The 19,667-nt window shown below is 44.0% G+C and overlaps 1 protein-coding gene across 5 annotated transcripts in view; it reads left to right on the top strand.

Moving 5' to 3' along the window:
* cep85l (centrosomal protein 85, like) overlaps positions 1-19,667 on the top strand; it is a 69,250-nt gene that overhangs the window by 45,712 nt on the left and 3,871 nt on the right. For 3 of the 5 annotated variants that reach the window (XM_047388653.1, XM_047388655.1, XM_047388657.1), the window contains 7 exons: positions 145-259; positions 332-499; positions 626-778; positions 9,920-10,074; positions 10,223-10,340; positions 10,426-10,476; positions 11,003-11,110. In XM_047388653.1, coding sequence (XP_047244609.1) covers positions 145-259; positions 332-499; positions 626-778; positions 9,920-10,074; positions 10,223-10,340; positions 10,426-10,476; positions 11,003-11,110 — 868 coding nt within the window. The remainder of the gene's footprint in view (positions 1-144; positions 260-331; positions 500-625; positions 779-9,919; positions 10,075-10,222; positions 10,341-10,425; positions 10,477-11,002; positions 11,111-19,667) is intronic. The other 2 variants (XM_047388654.1, XM_047388656.1) reach the window with 2 other exon arrangements.

The raw sequence follows: 19,667 nt of genomic DNA, 5'->3' as shown, positions 1-19,667 counted from the left end.
TTCACTTGCAGTGTTGTCTATAATAGACCTTAATGTTTGTCCCTCCAGCTCAGTAAGACATTTAACACTTTACATTTAAAATGGAACCAAAGATGACAATCTTTATGAACCCTGTGATTGAAACAAAGTGATTATGTGTTTCAGTCAAAAGAAGCAAATCCTGCAGCTACATGTCTGGATCAGAGAGAATGAGCATAGAGCACAGCAGGTCCTGCACATCCAGAGGGGACAATTTGATGCCCTCAACCCAAATACTGAGGTAACATATATTCAAAAATTCAAATTCACAATTGTTACAAAACTCACAAAGAAAGTAATGTTTGTCATTTAGGAGTCAGCATTGAGAACATCCTGCAAGCCACCATCTGATAGGCCATGTTGTGATAAAGAGCTTAGTAAGAAATTAGCAATGGCTGAGCTTGAGATGCTCCATTTAAACCTGTTTTTTAAGCAAGTCACCCTAAAATATACAGAGGAGATCAGAAAACTGGAAGAAAAGGTATGGTTTATTGTCATGGAAGAATTCACTATTTATTATAGAAATAGTACATTGTTTTTACTTTAAATCTTACATGAGTAGTTGTCTGTGTAACCTGTCTGAACTATCAGCTTAATTTGTGCACAGATAAAGACAAGGGATCGTTACATCACTAGTCTGAAAAAGAAGAGCCAAAGAGAGAGTGAGAAGAACCAAGAAAAACAACAACGTATAGAGACACTAGAAAAATACCTCTCTGATCTGCCAACATTAAACCAAGTTCATGACCAGTCCAAGCAGGTATAAACACACACACACATTACGGCTGAGATTCAGTTAAAAGTTCTTTGTAAAGTTCCTTGAGACAACATTTGTTGTGAATTTTCACCGTATTAATAAACTTAATTGCATTGAAGGGTACAATGCAATTCTAAATCGATTGTTGAGGTCACATGATACCCCTACCCCATCCACCTGTACACAAACAGCCATACTCTGTCTAAATATCTCTAGCAAACACCACGTACCACTAGCTCTGAAAGGTTGTGGAAATCTGAACATTCTGAACTAAACAACAGCTGACCTTATTCACATTAAGTCATAAATTTCTCATGTCATCTGTAATAAAAACTTAATCCTTCGTAACAATCTGCCGTTTCTCTGCTACAGTTTTGTACAGCTCATTTATATTTAGAGCCCTGTGACTCTAATTTACTGGTCTTATTTGAAGAACACAATAGCCAACACGCTTAAGAAAATAAATAGTTACAGAGAAGTAAAATTCCATGGCAATAGCTGTCCATGCATCAAATGTTAGTTTTATCTTACCTGCTTGTAACATCATGTTGTAGTCTGAAGGGATCACCATTTCAGTGAAAAATATTTTAGCTGGGATATTAAATCAAATACTGCCCCATAGCGCAAAACCCCTGAATAACCCCTGAAACTTCCAGCTTACTGCCACCAGTAAGATCAACTGCTTTACATCTTTATGTCCTCGTATTTGTCACAAAGGTGACAACCCAGGCAGAAAGAAACCTGCATCTGTGTCAGTTCACCCAGACCAGAAACAGGATTTTTAGAGATGATTTCTAAGCAAAATGTAAGATTAGCTCTGAAATAACATGAGTTGTCCTTGACCCTCTGCATCAAACTCCAGACCACAAAAAGCAGGAAATATATTGCCTCATCAGCAGGGCGATCTGCGTGATTTTCCCCTTGAGGGGACATCAGGATAAATCTCCTACCCCAAGACACATTCCACTACTTGACAGATACCTACAGTTATTATCTGCTCCTTTTGAGAATATCCAATATGCTGTAAAACTTTATTACAAGATAATTAGAATCCAGCTGGTTACATTCTACATTGTTTCTCTGTGGATGTATAGAAAGCTTTTGTGATTCTAGTCTGTCAGAACCTCCATGTGTGTACATGTGTGTTTAATTTTTCCTCAATAAGTCTGTCCAGGACGGATTTAGTTGAGATTTACCTGTTGCTGCACAGAGCAAGGAAAACATACAGCCTCAGCAGACAAAATACTGAATGTGTAAAACTTAAATTATTTAGATGAGATCATGGATTTATTAAAAAAGGAGATTTCACCACACGTAGTTACACAGCAGCTACTATATAGACAGTAGCATTATTAGGCAACTTTGCTTTATTTTAATGAAACTAGCCAAAGAAAATCAGACCCCCAGCATAAAACAAGAGTAGAGCTGCAACATGTTCTACATCCGGTAAACAAAAATAACCTGAGAAAGAGGGAGATGTTGCTACCAAACAGAGCAGCTGTGTTGTTCACCAGCAATAAAGTCATGGTCCAGAAATTTAATAGGACAACAATTTTCTAAAAATATTTACATGGGGGCAAAAAATAATACTCTTTACTTTTTAATTAAAAGCTCTGTTAACTTAAAAATGTGAGAAATATTTAAGATTAAAACAGATAAGCGATAAGATGAAAAGCTTTAGTCTGATTGTCTTATCCTTTCCATTCATTTAAAACAGGCACACGCCCTATCCACACCCCTGTTGGCTATTTGCAGTCTGGAGTTGGAGGCTGGGAGAAGGAGCAGGCCTTCCGGTCGAGGTCTTGGGCATCGATTGGTGCCGAGACTGACGTTTCGGCTCTCTCCGGATTGCTTACATTTTTTTGGATTTCAGTCCCTGGTTTCAGTGCCCGGTCCGTTGGCTGGGTGGGGCTCTGGGCTCCGGCAGGGGGGGCCTTGGCCAAGCACTCTGCGGCGTTGATTGATTTGTGGCTTTGCTTTGGTGAAGGGCTGGTCGGCCGGCCTGCTTGGTGCCTGCTTGGTGCAACGGGGTATGCCGTGCAGGATTGTGCATGGTCAGAATGCAGGGGCACCTCTGGGGTTTAGGTGTGGGGTTGGCGGGGTGCCCGGTCTTTGGAGAGAGAGGTCTTTATGGAGAGAAAGGGGACCACCTCCTGGGTCCACGGGTTACTTGCCCCTCTGGAGTATCGGCACCTGGACCTGAGAGTATAGAGTATGTATGGGGAGTGTGAGTGAGTGTATGACGTCCATTGTTGTGCGTCCTTACATTGGGTGTGTGGGTGTGAGTGTTTTTATGTGTACGCATGAGGGTGGGAAAGTGTGATTGTGACTGTGTGTCTGTTTTTGTGTCAGGTTGGGTCTTGGACCAGTTCAGATCAGTTTGATGGGGGGCCTATTTCCTCCCCGGCACACTACCTGTCGGTGGCTGGTGTCTCTGCCCATTGGTGTACTTGTTGTTCTCGCTGTCCAGGGCTGGGTGTTTTGGTGTGGGCTGGCTCACTCCCGGTGGCTGCCTGGACCCCTAGGCTCTGTCAGGCCTCGGGTGTCTGGGTCCATGGCCGGATCTGCTCTGGCGTAGACGGCTGCAGGCAGGGCCTGTGGGGTTGTCGCTGCAGCGCCCTGTGGCTTCTGCACTGTGGCTGCTGGTTGGTTCCCCTGGGACTCTCCCCTGCTCTTCTATGGGGGTTTGCGGTAGTCCCGGCTGTGGTTCTCCTGGGGTTCCCATGCTCTGAGGAACCTTTGAATACCTGTAGTTCAGATCTCCTCCATGTCTGTCTCAGGTCCAGGGGGGCAGGTCTGTGGCTCCTCACATTCCCTAGTGCATTTTTTACGGTGAAACCTTGTTTATACAAGCTCGCTCACACTTAAACCCACAGGTGTTTAGATTTGGGTGTTAACAGATTCACAGATTTAATCTGCATTTGATAAAGCACTTGCAAAAGGAAGAGATGGCGAAACACTGTTCTTGATTGTTTCGAACAAGGTTGTAGAATTTGTTTCCTTTTAATTTGATGAGGTTTGCAAAATAATTGGTTCTGGCATTTTTTTATGGGTCCTGTATGGCAGAGTAGCACTCAGAATTGCTGTCTTTTATACTCATATATATACTTTTATACCAAGGAGACAGGCAGACCACCCGACCCACCAGACTGGGGCCGGACACCGCCCAAACCTGAACGACCCCAACCCAAACCTCAACCACCCACTCCAAACACGGCTCCAACAACCCCTGACCCCATCCAGATTCAGGGCCAAAAACGTTTCCCAAGCCATCAATGAACTCCAATCTCAAACTCATGAACCTCCTACCCCCCATGAACCCCAACACAAATTTGCCACAAGGCCACACTCAACCAGGACACAGATATCAAACACATGCCCCCAAACACAAATGCCATGTATCGCCCAACCCCAGCCCAGACACCAACCAGACAGCCCACTCCTCCTTCCGGCCTCCAACCGCAGATGGCAAACAGAGAACGGGGATGTGGAAAGACCCCTTCCTACCTCCACTCACCTTAAATGTGGTTTGGATGCGTGTTGTTGTAGAGTGTATTTGAAACTTGCCTATATTCATGATGCTGAAATCTAAAGAGGCAGAATCACAAAGAGAAGAACCAGCTTCAGGAGTATGGTTTCTTTATTTTCCGCTTTTGGATCAGGGAGCTGGATCGGGATTAAAAGACACAATAAAATATATACAACTGTGATCATCATTCACATTAAGGCCTAAGGAAAAGACAAGGTCTGATACATAGCCTTTTTTTCTGTTTTTATGCGCACATGGTGCGTAAAATTATGAGTCTGTTATAGAGATAAGATCTGCTGTTGCATTACACAAAACATCGTCAGTGTGGAGATTAATATCTCCCTGAATTAAAACATTCTCCAGCCAAATGTTGCATAAAGGAAACTCACTAAAATTGTCACTAAGTGTCGCAGCTTTGATGTCACAGTGGGCTATATAAGAACATGGAAGACGCTCCACCATTGCTTTTTCTCCCGCTGGAAACCGAGATGCGGTTACCACGCAAAGAGGCACGCATCATTCTGGCGAAGAAACTCACATGTGGGTTTCATTCATTCTCCTCACTGGCCAAACTCATGAGAAGCTCAACAAGCTAAAGGCTTGTCGGAATAAGAAGACCCAGCAAGGTTTACTTTACCAATCGAAGGAGTGGATTTAACACGCAACCCAAGAAAAACCCACGAAGGTTTTCCAAGGAGACGAAAGTTTCCGCTTTGTTTTTGCTCCAGTCAACTGCTGACGGTCGTCATATGTTTACCCTTTTGCCAAAGGAGGAGAAGCCGACCGTCCTTGAGTTTGTTACAGACGCGTAACAAATCTCCCCCTCTCTCCTCTGCTCCAGAGAAGACGGCACCAAGTAATTCCATACTTGTTTTATTTTTGTTAGAAATACCTTGGGCAGGATAGAGTAGGATTTTAGGGCGATTTAGAATCGCCACTTATTGTAGTCCAATGTGTTATAAGTTATATGTGCATGAAATGTCTTATTGAAACTTTGACTGCTGTTGGACTCTCAAAGCCACCGTGCTTTGAAGCTGTGTGTGTCTCACTGTGTTTTGAACACCTGAGCATAGACTCAGGTGAACTTAAAAGTTAGACTGTTAGAGGTTTTCAGAAGCCTTGAAGATCCAGCTAGAACCTCATGGTGGAACACTCATTGTTCCATTGTCTTCACTCTTAGTGTTTTTCCACAGGTTGCAATCTAAACTTTTTACGACCCTTTGTGTTTCACTGAGCTCCAACTTTGAGGGTTTTATGACTGCAGGCTGGTAGAGGCTGCTCCAAAAGGGGCTGCCCATGTGAACGTATTGCTGTCTACTGATTACATGTCCCATATTCCCAGTAAACCCAAAGCTTTGCTCCATATCATTTTTGCCCATAAACTGCTGGTTTGACTTTCATAGACTCTGAATATTGTTTTATCTTTGTTTAGTTAGTTATTTTACCCCTTTTTGTGTAGAATTTTGCATGCTTGATTAGGTGAAGATTACTGAATCAGAATAGCAAAATGTATCAGGGCTGTTGATAAATGTTCACATAGATAAAGAGGAAGCGTTTGTGTTTATTTTGAGCAAAAGTGATTTATCTCTGCCACACTGAGCATTCCACCTAAACATACCTTTAAACCCCACCTTCTCAATTCAAATTAGCCCATCACATTGTCCTTCCAGGGTGGAAAAATAAAACAAATATTACATTATAGATAAATATTGTCAACATTAACAATCAATTCAATTCAGTTTTACTTATATAGCACCAATTCACAACACATGTCGTCTCAAGGCACTTCACAAAGGGTTTGGAATGGTATAGGGTTGTTGGGGAGGTTAGATTAAACTACTGAGTGTTAGTGTTTGGCCATTTTAGAACGGGCTATGTGTAGGGGTACAAAGTAAAATAATACACTGATAAAGTTTGTCCATCTAGAACCCACTGGTGGCCATTATTATACTAAAAACCACAATGATTGGGATACCTCTCTCTGTCAGACTGATTTTAACCATTGGAAACAGGAAGGGGTCACACAGGTAGCAGAAATGGAGGGTGTTTTTGCACCTCAACCATAACTGAGCTGATTTAGGCTAAACCTGACTCCCCCTTACTCCATCCAACAGGGAGGGAGGAAGGCAGAGGTAAAAATAATTGGAGAGTGTTGTTCTCTGTTGCATTGTGTGAAAGGAGGGTAACTTTAAAATGGGCTAAGTCAATTCAATCGAATCATATAGATTTCAAGTCAGGTACATACATTGCAATTAATCCTAACAATTGAACAGTGCAGTCGGAGTTAGCTTTTTATTCAAAATGGATAAAACGTTTTTCTATCTAAGGAAACCCAGCAGATTGCATCCAGTCAGTGACTTGATTTATCAATGATAAAATAAAAAGTAAACATGTAGTGTGTAAATAGACAATGTATAAGTCATTTCATACTTCTCTTAATTACTATGAATTTCTGCGCCCCCATGCCATACCCATGGTCAACCAATCAAACTATTGCTCTTCCCACCTCACATCCTATACAAGAGCTGCATTTGAGGTGGGCTTCCTCTTTACCTGCACTGTAAGATGGCTGCCACACAGGACATACGCACATAGTAATGTTTGGCCTAAATTCAATTCAATTCAGTTTTATTTATATAGCGCCAATTCACAACACATGTTGTCTCAAGGCACTTCACAACAGTCAGGTTCATACATTGCAATTAATCCTAACAACTGAACAGTGCAGTCGGAGTTAGCTTTTTATTCAAATTGGATAAAACGTTTTTCTATCTAAGGAAACCCAGCAGATTGCATCCAGTCAGTGACTTGCAGCATTCACTCCTCCTGGATGAGCATGTAGAGACAGTGGACAGTCACTGGCGTTGACTTTGCAGCAATCCCTCATACTGAGCATGCATGTAGCAACAGTGGAGAGGAAAAACTCCCTTTTAACAGGAAGAAACCTCCAGCAGAACCAGAACCAGGCTCAGTGTGATCGGCCATCTGCCACAACCGACTGGGGGTTAGAGAGAACAGAGCAGAGACACAAAAAGAACACAGAAGCACTGATCCAAGAGTACTTTCTATGGGAAAGAAATGTAAATGTTAGTGGATGTAGCACCTTTAGTCGTTTCACCTAGAAAGAAAGAACAGATAAACTCTGAGCCAGTTTTCAAGGTTAGAGTCTGAAAGAGAGCACATAGAGTTTGTTACAGTTAAGCTCAGTCAATCGCCATGTCTAGGAGAGAGAAAGGGTTAAACACTAAAAGACAGGGCCATGTGGATCATTGGTAGAGGGTGAGCATTAAGTTGTTGCCAGCAGAAGCTCGGACGATTCCCCTCTCCAGAAAGGTGTCACAGGTAGACACAAACTTAAATGACTTAAATACAAAAACCAAACATTTTACCAGTACATTGGCGCGAAATGGAATGTGCACCACTCCTTTCACAACACTCAAGATCCAATAGAAAGTAGTTAGGAAAGAACGTAGTGCTTCCTAACAAATATATTACATATACATATATGAAGACATATACATATACAGGGGTTGGACAATGAAACTGAAACACCTGGTTTTAGACCACAATAATTTATTAGTATGGTGTAGGGCCTCCTTTTGCGGCCAATACAGCGTCAATTCGTCTTGGGAATGACATTTTCAAGTCCTGCACAGTGGTCAGAGGAATTTTAAGCCATTCTTCTTGCAGGATAGTGGCCAGGTCACTACGTGATACTGGTGGAGGAAAACGTTTCCTGAATCGCTCCTCCAAAACACCCCAAAGTGGCTCAATAATATTTAGATCTGGTGACTGTGCAGGCCATGGGAGATGTTCAACTTCACTTTCATGTTCATCAAACCAATCTTTCACCAGTCTTGCTGTGTGTATTGGTGCATTGTCATCCTGATACACGGCACCGCCTTCAGGATACAATGTTTGAACCATTGGATGCACATGGTCCTCAAGAATGGTTCGGTAGTCCTTGGCAGTGACGCACCCATCTAGCACAAGTATTGGGCCAAGGGAATGCCATGATATGGCAGCCCAAACCATCACTGATCCATCCCCATGCTTCACTCTGGGCATGCAACAGTCTGGGTGGTACGCTTCTTTGGGGCCTCTCCACACCGTAACTCTCTCGGATGTGGGGAAAACAGTAAAGGTGGACTCATCAGAGAACAATACATGTTTCACATTGTCCACAGCCCAAGATTTGCGCTCCTTGCACCATTGAAACCGACGTTTGGCATTGGCATGAGTGACCAAAGGTTTGGCTATAGCAGCCCGGCCATGTATATTGACCCTGTGGAGCTCCCGACGGACAGTTCTGGTGGAAACAGGAGAGTTGAGGTGCACATTTAATTCTGCCCTGATTTAGGCAGCCATGGTTTTATGTTTTTTGGATACAATCCGGGTTAGCACCAGAACATCCCTTTCAGACAGCTTCCTCTTGCGTCCACAGTTAATCCTGTTGGATGTGGTTCGTCCTTCTTGGTGGTATGCTGACATTACCCTGGATACCGTGGCTCTTGATACATCACAAAGACTTGCTGTCTTGGTCACAGATGCGCCAGCAAGACTTGCACCAACAATTTGTCCTCTTTTGAACTCTGGTATGTCACCCATAATGTTGTGTGCGTTTCAATATTTTGAGCAAAACTGTGCTCTTACCCTGCTAATTGAACCTTCAAACTCTGCTCTTACTGGTGCAATGTGCAATCAATGAAGACTGGCTACCAGGCTGGTCCAATTTAGCCATGAAACCACCCATACTAAAATGACAGGTGTTTCAGTTTCATTGTCCAACCCCTGTACTTTTCCAGGCCGTAGGGGGAAACCCGCTTCAATTAGGGCTGCTTCTGGAGGCCTCAGAAGAAAAGTCAAAATATGCTTGGATACATGAACAGCAAAATCATTACTTAACTTTGTTGCATGCGATCATCATGATCGTAATCACGTTTGGAATAAAGGATTCTTTGAAGGAGGAGCCTAACTCGCCCGCGAGTTTCAGCTGACGCGTAGTTTGGTCCCTCCATTAGCCACTGTCCGCAGCCAGAATGAGACTGAGCAGAGGGGGAAACGTGCTCTTGGGTCAGAGATTCAAACTCTGACTCCTCCTCTTCCTGGGCTGTATTTAGGAACATGTTAGTAGGATATTGAAAGGTGCAGAGATTAATAATGGACTTTGTTTATGTAGAGTTCAGAGGTTGTTCATCCATGGATGGGGTCCCAACAATATAAATAAAAGGTTTGATCGTTAAGCTCCAAAAACTTAAAAAGGAATTTATGCCATCATGACCAGCTGCAGAACGTTTTGAGTTCACTGCCATGTCTATATTTTCTTTCTCTATTGTGATCAAAATGGTGACAAGAGCTGCCATGTATGAAATTGCATACCATCCCATCATGCAGTCTATACTTTGAGTTTTTAGTCTATTCTTCTTTATTACAAATTTATAAATATAGAAGTGCAACAGTTTTATAAGTGAACGTTTTCTAGAATCTACACTAATCTGAGGACCAGTCGAAACCTTTTTATGTGCCCTGTTATGGAAACTTGTATGTTGCCTTGCTGCGGAACAAATTTACCAATGGGTAATCCTTAGGTAACCAGTCCCTGTTTGTATGCTCAGCAGGAAAAGTTAGAGGAAAAAAGTAGGCATCTTGAAAATACAGTGTTCCAGTTACAGAAGAGCATAGAGAAAGGATGTGCTCTGATTAAGAAGAAAGACATCATGATTGAGATGCAAGCCAAGACAGAGAATGAGCTGATTGCATCTGTACAAAGGTACAGTGTGAGATCACTGGATCTATGTCTTTACTTTCATACAAAACCTTTATGTAGTTTTTACACATTCATATTTCCTATTTTGTTTCAGTATCGTATCCTACTGTCTCACTGTGTTTTGTTTTTGTTTGTCGTTTTTTTTGTACAGCCTGCGGAAGAAAGTGCAGCAGTGTCTGGATGATGGGGTTAGGCTGCCGGTGCAAGATTTAAAAAACCTTGAGGGGGAAAATTTCCAGCTCCTAAAACAGCAAGATTACAGCAGCAGGGTAGCATCACCATCATCATGTGCAACTAAACACAAATACTTATGCAAATCAAGTCAATAATATAATAAAGTCCAAACCCCTCCAGGTATTAAGGATACAGAAAGACGAAATGGAGAGACTAACTTCACAACTAATGGTAGGGTCATTAAAAATATACACACTCTATTTATTTATTATTATTACTTGTAACATTATGACTGTCTGATATACCATAGGTCCCCCTTTTTAACCCAAAACTAATCCCGGACTTCTCTCCACCACAGAAATTCTAGTGTGGTATCTGGTGCCAAGCCAGCAGGATCTTGGTTTGAATATTTTGAAGTGAGGTGATGCAGAGAGGCTATGGCTTGTCACTTTTTATACCTGTCCTGTAAGCTAAATTCAGAATTAGTGGATTTCTACATTCTACACTAAAACCAATCAAATTTTTTTAAAGGGTTTATGTGAATGTTATTTTATAAACCTTTAAACTACCATCACCTAAGTATTATTTAGCTATTTACAATGAGCACAGTGCTGTTCCCCAACAGTGACCTTCCTATGTGAAACACAAACTGCGTAACAAAACATATTAAGCTTATTGGTACATACTGGACAAAGACTATATCATCAATCAAAATTGCTCATTTGAATATTTTTGTTTGTATTTTCCTTTTTGCTAGGCCACCAGTGCAAGACTTCAAAAGAAAAGAGGTCCTGCTCACCCACAGATGGCTTATTCTCTGCAAAAGGAGGAGAACTTGGCCAGCATGCTTGGATTCTTCTCTCAGGTATCAGCCTCTGAAGTACCAAACTCATTGCTCAGACCTCTCTGTTGGATATTGGTCAGCGTGAGGACCTTCAGCTTATTTTGGTTTGAAATCATACAAATACCCTGTAGGCTTATTTCATGTACAAATTAATTCCAGAACTGACTTAGTTTAGTCTACTCTGTTCAATCTTTGTTAAAACTGTAGCATAAGGGATTCCCAAAATATTCATTCACACTGCACGGGGGCATCTCCAGCATTCTGGGCTTTTGCGACAAAATAGTTTTGTTTTCACTACGGACTCAGAACCAAGACCCAGAAGTGGGAAGCTTGCTTCAGTTGTTTATGTAAGAGACAGAGTTGTCATTCTTCCTAACTGACAAATTTAAAAGGTGGAATAATTTTTTTATTTCTGCTGGTATTGAATGGAATGCCATCTTTTTGTGCTTCTTTTTTGTTGTCTTTAGTCCAATTTGTTACCTACATTTCTGATATGAAAATACCTTTAAAAAATAGAAAAGTTTGATTGTTAATTTAGTTAAACTTTGATTTGGGGATTTTTCTCCTTGGATTTGGATGATGTGTTCCTATCTCTGATAAAAACCAGTTCTAGTGCTAAGAAATAAATTAAACTCCTAGGGTTTTTGAAGGTATTATAATTGATGGTTTAATAGGAAAGTAACAGAATTCATGCCAGATTTATAATTAGAATGATTGTTAATGTTGAAGAACTGATTTATTTATTATAGTAGCACTAATATATATTTCAAACACCTGATCAGCAAAGGCAGATTCGTTAATTTACCATAAATCTAGTTAGATAAGTTTAATGCAACGAAGCAGGAAATATGAGTATGGCATAAGATAGTTGTTTTATCACACATTTAGTTCAATTCCATTTATACTAACATATCAGGAATCAAAACTATCGAACTGTCATCTGACCTGCTTGACTGAAATTTTCATAAATGGAACCAGAATCCTATAACAGATTTGTTGTAACTTGAGATGGGGAAGCCATGCGCTTTTTCTAACATTTTCTAACAATAAGCATAAACAAACAAACTAAAACATAAGGATAAAACAACAGGATGGAATTCGAATGAAGTCTCTCCAGATCTGAAAAAGAAAAAATGGGTATTTTCAGACTGTATTCCCTGAGCAAATTTCTAGGAAATAAAATATTAGAATTTCTAAATATAAAATAACAAAATAGCCTGTTTGCTTTTTACACTGATTCAATAATATAACAATGGACACAACTTTTGTGCATCATTAATTCTGTCTCTAGAGGTCATATATACAGTACAAACGTTTTTGGGAGGTGTGAATAATCGCTGTAAACAAAGAATGCTTTAAGAAATTGTAAGAAAGATTGTTTATTTTTATCAATTTACAAAATGGTAAGTGAGCGATCCCAAACATACAGCCAACGTCATTAAGAACTATCTTCAGCGTAAAGATGAACAAGACTAACTGGAGGTAATGATCTGGCCCCACCGAGCCCTGAACTCAACATCATGGAGTGTGTGTGGGATTACATGAAGAGACAGAAGGATGTGAGGAAGCCTCCATCCACAGAAGATCTGTGGTTAGTTCTCAAAGATGTTTGGAACAACCTACCAGCCGAGCTACTTCAAAAACTGTGTGCAAGTGTAGCTAGAAGAACTGATGCTGTTTGGAAGGCAAACGGTGGTATTGACTTGATTTAGATTTCTCTTTTGTTCATTCACTGCATTTTGTTGATTGATTAACATTTCCATTTTTGACAGCATTCTTTGTTTACACCATTTTTTACACCTGCCTAAAACCATCAGGGGCATTTTTAGCTAATTTCATAGTTTTAAATTAAAATAAATAAGTTAAAGTAAGGTAAAAATGTTTATGTTTATTAAAATCTGATTGTAATATATATTGCTGTTTTTAAAATGCACATCTAAAGGTTGTGCAAAGGTTTCCAGGGTGGAACCAATGTTTTAATTAGATGTTTGGCTTAGATCGACATTTTCAGTTACACACCACACTTGGCAGAGGGCAGCACCTGCTTTTTTCTCAGTATAAGGCCCTGTCCCAATACCCACACTACACCCTACGCCCCTCTATGAAGTGTTTACTTTGTACAAGTGCATGTAAGGGTTGAAGTGCGCAGGTTACATGCGTGCAAAATTGGAGAATTGGGACAGTAGGGATTACGTCATTGACTTGCACTTCTGCACCATAACTGCAACATCAAAAAGGGCGGGAACCAGCACTGTTTTCACAGTCTTGCTGCTAAAAAAACTATTTAAAACCGCAACAAGCAATTGTTTTGAGAAGAAGAAAGTGCAGGAAGCGAAGGAGACTTATATACCAGACTCGCCGCGCCAGTGTTTGTTTGAAAGGTAACTTCAGTGTTATGGCCTACTGACTGCCCAGACTCACTCTGAACCCAGTGGTTTCTTACAATGTTGAGCGTGGAAAACCAGTAAAAAATATATATTTGTCGGCTTGCTGTCTGAAGTTTACGCAGTTCTTATTATTCTGATTTGATGGCTGGTTACGTTGACGGTTGTGATTGGTTTTTGCTCAGAACGTCATCTGCAGCAGTGAATTGTGGGTAATATACTTCGCAGAAATCCGCTTCGATGCAGGCTTTGCTGAAGGGCGGATGTGGGGCACAAAGGGGGCGGGGCTAAGGACCACTCTGCAAAATAATTAGGTGCTGTCTCGTATACTGTTGGATCTAGAAACACAGTTCATCATGTTTATGTAATTATGTAAATCTTTTTCTAATAGTCTTAATCTAAGTTTGTAGCTATTACCATTTCAGCAAGTTCAGCAGGTTAATAAGCCACAAGTCAGTCAAAGATATAGCTACAAGTTCTTAGGCCAAGTAAGTAAACATTGCAGAATGGAGCAAATGACTGACAATGAAACTAAGAAGGGGCAACTTACTTAATAATAGTAATGGTGCAGACTTACAGCAATCACCTGAAACAGAAGAGGAGCCTAGAAGAAGCCAAAGAACTCAAAGGTTTACTGAAAAGGCTCAAGAACTGCATGATAATAAATCAAAAAAACTGCAGGATCGTTTTACCATTACTTACGATAAATGGAAAGTGACTGCAAAGCAAGCTAAAAAAGTGATAAGGGGAGGTCCCGCTATTGAGGTTGTGCAGGAGTTGATGAGTAAGACAAGTTGTGCATCCGCAGATGTGAAGTACAGTAATGAAGAACCGCGCAAATGTGGTCTCACAGGTAGTGATATCTGTCTCAGAGCTGACACCTGTGATGCTGTATCAAAAATAATCTTGGAAAATGCATCCACTTTTCTTCACAACAAGGATGGCAAAGATAATCAGACAGAGGATTTTGTGTGGCCTGAGTCTGGTTTAGTTTTCATCTTCAGCTTCTAAAAGTGCAAGTAAAGGTTCTCAAAGAAGTTTAAGCTCTGCAAGTAGTTCAAGCAATAAGTCACGTCAGCCAAGACGGGGCTGCATCAGAACTAGCTGCCATGCAGGTTGCTCTAAAGGTTCTGCAAAAGATAGAAAGTTAACAAGAACTTGAAACTCTTGAAGAAGATGTAGCAAGAAAGAAAGCACTGGAAGACAAACGCAGACATATAGAGTGCCATCAGACTGTTAAGAAGTTAAGTGCGGCAAAGGCATGGCTGCAAGTTTATGAACAAGAAGTGAGCTCAGATGAAGAAATAGCAGAGTTGCTTCATAACCATGAAGCTGAGCAACATCGATCTTCAGGAGCTAAAGGAAGTCCCTATGAGCATCCTGTGACACACCAAGCAGAGTGCCACAATCCTTGCTAAGGCAAAAGCAGAGTCATTATTGTAAGTCTCCTTGAGCCGCCACCTTAACGTGGTGGAGGGGTTTGAGTGCTCGAATGATCCTAGAGGCTATGTTATCTGGGGCTTAAATGCCCCTGGTAGGGTCTCCCATGGCAAACAGGCTCTAGGTGATGGGTCAGACAAAGAGCGGTTCAAGAATCACGTGATCACGTGATGTTGCCCGGTACGGCGGAGCCGGGGTCCCACCCTGGAGGGAAGCCTGGGGTCGGGACTCGCTGGAGAGCGCCTGGTGGCCGGATTGCTCTTCGCGGGACCCGGCCGGGCCAAGCCCGAACGAGAGACACGAGGCCATCCCCCAGTGGGCACACCACCTGCAGGGGGAACCGTGAGGGACCGGTGCAAAGAGGGTTGGGCGGCAGACGAAGGTGGAGACCTCAGCGGCCTGATCCCCGGATGCTTAGGCTGGCTCTAGGGACGTGGAATGTCACCTCGCTGGGGGGAAAGGAGCCTGAGCTTGTGCGGGAGGTCGAGAGATATCGACTAGAAATAGTCGGGCTCGCCTCCACGCACAGCGTGGGCTCTGGAACACATCTCCTCAAGAGGGGCTGGACTATCTTCTACTCTGGAGTGGCCCACGGAGAGAGGCGGTGGGCTGGGGTGGGTTTGCTTGTTGCCCTTTGCTTGTTGCCCCCCAGCTCAGCCGTCTCGTGTTGGGGTTTACCCCAGTGGATGAGAGGGTCTCATCCCTGCGTCTTCGGGTTGGGGACAGGTCTCTGACTGTAGTTTTGGCCTACGGGCCGAGTGGTAGTGCAGAGTACCAGGCCTTCTTGGCGTCCCTGTCGGGGGTGCTGGATAGTGCCCCTCCCGGGGACTCCATTATTCTGCTGGGGGACTTCAACGCCCACGTGGGGAACGACAGTGACACCTGGAGAGGCGTGATCGGGAGGAATGGCCTCCCCGATCTGAATCCGAGTGGTGCTTTGTTATTGGACTTCTGTGCTAGTCAAGGGTTGTCCATAATGAACACCATGTTCAAACATAAGGGTGTCCATCAGTGCACTTGGCACCAGGATACCCTAGGCAGGAGGTCAATGATCGACTTTGTTGTCGTATCATCAGATCTTCGGCCCATGTTTTGGACACTCGGGTGAAGAGAGGGGCTGAGCTGTCCACTGATCATCACCTGGTGGTGAGTTGGATCCGCTGGAGGAGGAGGAAGCCGGACAATGCCCAAATGCATAGTGAGGGTCTGCTGGGAACGTCTGGCGGAGCCCTCGGCCGGGGATGTATTCAACTCCCACCTCCGGGAGAGCTTTGACCAGATCCTGCGGGATGTTGGAGACATAGAGTCCGAGTGGACCATTTTCTCCGCATCTATTGTCGATGCTGCTGCCCGTAGCTGCGGCCGTAAGGTCTGTGGTGCCTATCACGGCGGCGATCCCAGAACCCGGTGGTGGACACCGGCAGTAAGGGACGCTGTCAAGCTGAAGAAGGAGTCCTATCGGCTGTGGTTGGCTTGTGGAACTCCTGAGGCGGCTGATGGGTACTGTGAGGCCAAGCATGCCGTGGCAGAGGCAAAAACCTGGGCCTGGGAGGAGTCCGGTGAGGCCATGGAGAAGGACTACCGGTTGGCAGTGCTTCGCCAACACTCTTTACTGTGGGGGTGGAGAGCCACTGACCTCGACTGGGGACATTATTGGGCGGTGGAAGAAGTACTTTGAGGATCTCCTCAATCCTGCCATCACGCATTCCCTGGTGGAAACAGAGGCTGGGGACTCGGGGTTGGACTCTTTCATCACCCAGGCTGAAGTCACCGAGGTGGTTAAAAAGCTCCGCGGTGGCAAGGCTTCGGGATTGGATGAGATACGCCCTGAGTACCTCAGATCTCTGGATGTTGTGGCGCTGTCATGGTTGACACGCCTCTTCAACATTGCGTGGCGGTCGGGGACAGTGCCTCTGGACTGGCAGACTGTGGTGGTGGTCCCCCTTCCTAAGAAGGGTGACCGGAGGGTGTGTTCCAACAACAGGGGGATCACACTCCTCAGCCTCCCTGGTAAGACCTACGCCAAGGTATTGGGAGAGGAGAGTCCGGCCGATAGTCGAACCTTGGCTTCAGGAGGAGCAGTTTGGTTTTCGTCCCAGCCGTGGAACACTGGACCAGCTCTATACCCTCTACAGGGTACTTGAGGGTTAATGGGAGTTTGCCCAACTGGTCCACATGTGTTTTGTGGACCTGGAGAAAGCATTCAAATGTGTCCCTCGTGATGCCGTGTGGGGGGTGCTCCGGGAATATGGAATCGGGGGCCCTTTATTAGGGGCCATCCGGTCCCTGTACAAGCGGAGCAGGAGTTTGGTCCGCATTGCCGGCACTAAGTCGGACCTGCTCCCGGTGCATGTTGGACTCCGGCAGGGCTGCCCTTTGTCTCCGGTCCTGTTCATAACTTTTATGGACAGGATTTCTAGGTGCAGCCAAGGGCCGGAGGGGGTCTGGTTTGGGGACCAGAGGATTTCGTCTCTTCTTTTTGCAGATGACGTGGTCCTGCTGGCCCCCTCTAGCCAAGACCTACAGCATGCGCTGGGGCGGTTCGAATTTGAGTGTGAAGCGCCTGGGATGAAGATCAGCTCCTCCAAGTCAGAGACCATGGTTCTCGACCGGAAAAGGGTGGCTTGTCCTCTTCAGGTTGGAGGGGAGTTCCTGCCTCAAGTAGAGGAGTTCAAGTATCTCGGGTTCTTGTTCGCGAATGAGGGAAAAATTAAGCGGGAGATCGACAGACGGATCAGTGCGGCGGCCGCAGTAATGGGGGCGCTGTGCCGGTCCGTTGTTGTTAAGAGAGAGCTGAGCCGAAAAGCGAAGCTCTCGATTTACCGGTCGGTCTACGTTCCTACCCTCACCTATGGCCATGAACTTTGGGTCATGACCGAAAGAACGAGATCCCGGATACAAGCGGCTGAAATGAGCTTCCTCCGTAGGATGGACGGGCTCTCCCTTAGGGATAGGGTGAGGAGCTCAACCATCGGGGAGGAGCTCGGAGTAGAGCCACTGCTCCTCCACATCGAGAGGAGCCAGTTGAGGTGGCTTGGGCATCTATACCGGATGCCTCCTGGACGCCTTCCTCGGGAGGTGTTCCAGGCATGTCTCACCGAGAGGAGGCCCAGGGGACGGCCCAGGACACGCTGGAGGGACTATGTTTCTCAGCTGGCCTGGCAACACCTTGGGCTCCCCCCGGATGGAGTTGGAGGAGGTGTCTGGGGAGAGGGACGTCTGGGTGTCTCTGCTGAGTCTGCTGTCCCCGCAACCCGGTCCCGGATAAGCGGAAGACGACAAGTACGAGTATTGTAAGTCTCCCAGTACCTGAACCTTCTGTTTTTACTGGAGACCCGCTAAGATGCTAGGACTGGAAGATATAATTTCAAACTCTAATACGTGGATGAAGGACTGACAAGTGCCGCAACCAAAGATGAAGCTATAAAGCTGGTGAAGGAAGCAAGACAACTCTGTGACTTGGCTCTCAGATTGTCACAAATTGAGAGAGCTTTGGGAATCAAATGGTGTGTTCGTTTAGACCAGTTCCATTTCAGAGTGATTGTGGATGAACGCCTACTTTCTAGAAGAGGAGTTTTATCAACAGTGGTATCTATCTATGGCCCTCTTGGGTTTGTGGTACCATTTATTCTGGTCAGGAAGCAAATACTCCAAGAGATGTGTCAAGACAAGATTGGATGGGATGAGACATTGTCAGAAAATCTCAAACTATAATGGGAGTCTTGGCTGTTTGATTTAACGAACCTGGCTGACATCAAAATTCAAAAGGTTTTGAAAAAGTCAAATGATATGAGTTGTATCATTTCTCAGATGAAAGCAGTAAAGGGTATGGCAAATGTTCTTACATGAGAGCAATCAATGTATCAAACCCAGTTTACTGTTTTCTAGTTTTAGGTGAGGCCAGGGTGTCTCCTACAAAGGTCACTACAGTACCCAGGCTTTAGCTGTCAGCAGCTGTTATTGCTGTCCGAACAAGTGACTTACTTAAAAAGGAGCTGGAGGTTCAAGCTCAAGAATTCTCCTGGATGGATTCGAAGGTCGTTCTTGGATATATTAACAGTGACGCTAGAAAGTTTCACATATTTGTGGCAGATCGCATTTAGCAAATGCAAGAAAGTTCCGATCCAAATCAATAGAGATATGTAACCTCTGAGAACAACCCTCTGATCATGCATCTTGGGATCTGACAGCAAAGGGACTAATTACTTCCAACTGGTTCACTGGTCCAGATTTTCTTTAGCATGACAAACTTCCTGCTAATGACATTAAGGTGGGAGAGTTGGAAGCTGAAGATCCAGAACCATGCAAAACCTTTGTCCACGAGACACTTACGACAGAAGATTCACTGCTTCATCATTTCTCGAGGTTCTCAAACTGGACGAGACTAGTTAAAGCCATTGCACAACTCATTTGTTGTGTAAAAGAGGTCTAGGGTTTGCTGTTCAAAACCAACAAAACCACCAGTCTTGAGGAGAGAAAAGAGGCAGAGCTTTTCATCATATCTACTGTCCAAAGGGAAGTGTTCTGAAGAAATCAAGAGCTAAAATCCAAGGTGATAACAAGGGACTGCACAAATGGGCTGCACAAACTTAATCCTTTCTTGGACGAAAGAGGTGTGGTCAGAGCAGGGGGTCGGCTAGAGCGTGCTGATTTACATGCGCACATTAAACATCCAGCAATCTTGCCAAGCAAAACCCACATCACAGTTGCTGATTGAACACTTTCATCAAAGGTTCATTACCAGGGATATGGAA

This window comes from Girardinichthys multiradiatus, chromosome 15 (assembly GCF_021462225.1).
Source record: "Girardinichthys multiradiatus isolate DD_20200921_A chromosome 15, DD_fGirMul_XY1, whole genome shotgun sequence".
In the NCBI taxonomy this organism is placed as follows: domain Eukaryota; kingdom Metazoa; phylum Chordata; class Actinopteri; order Cyprinodontiformes; family Goodeidae; genus Girardinichthys; species Girardinichthys multiradiatus.
Note: the sequence above shows the minus strand (reverse complement) of the source record. Positions and strands in the feature narration are given on the sequence as shown.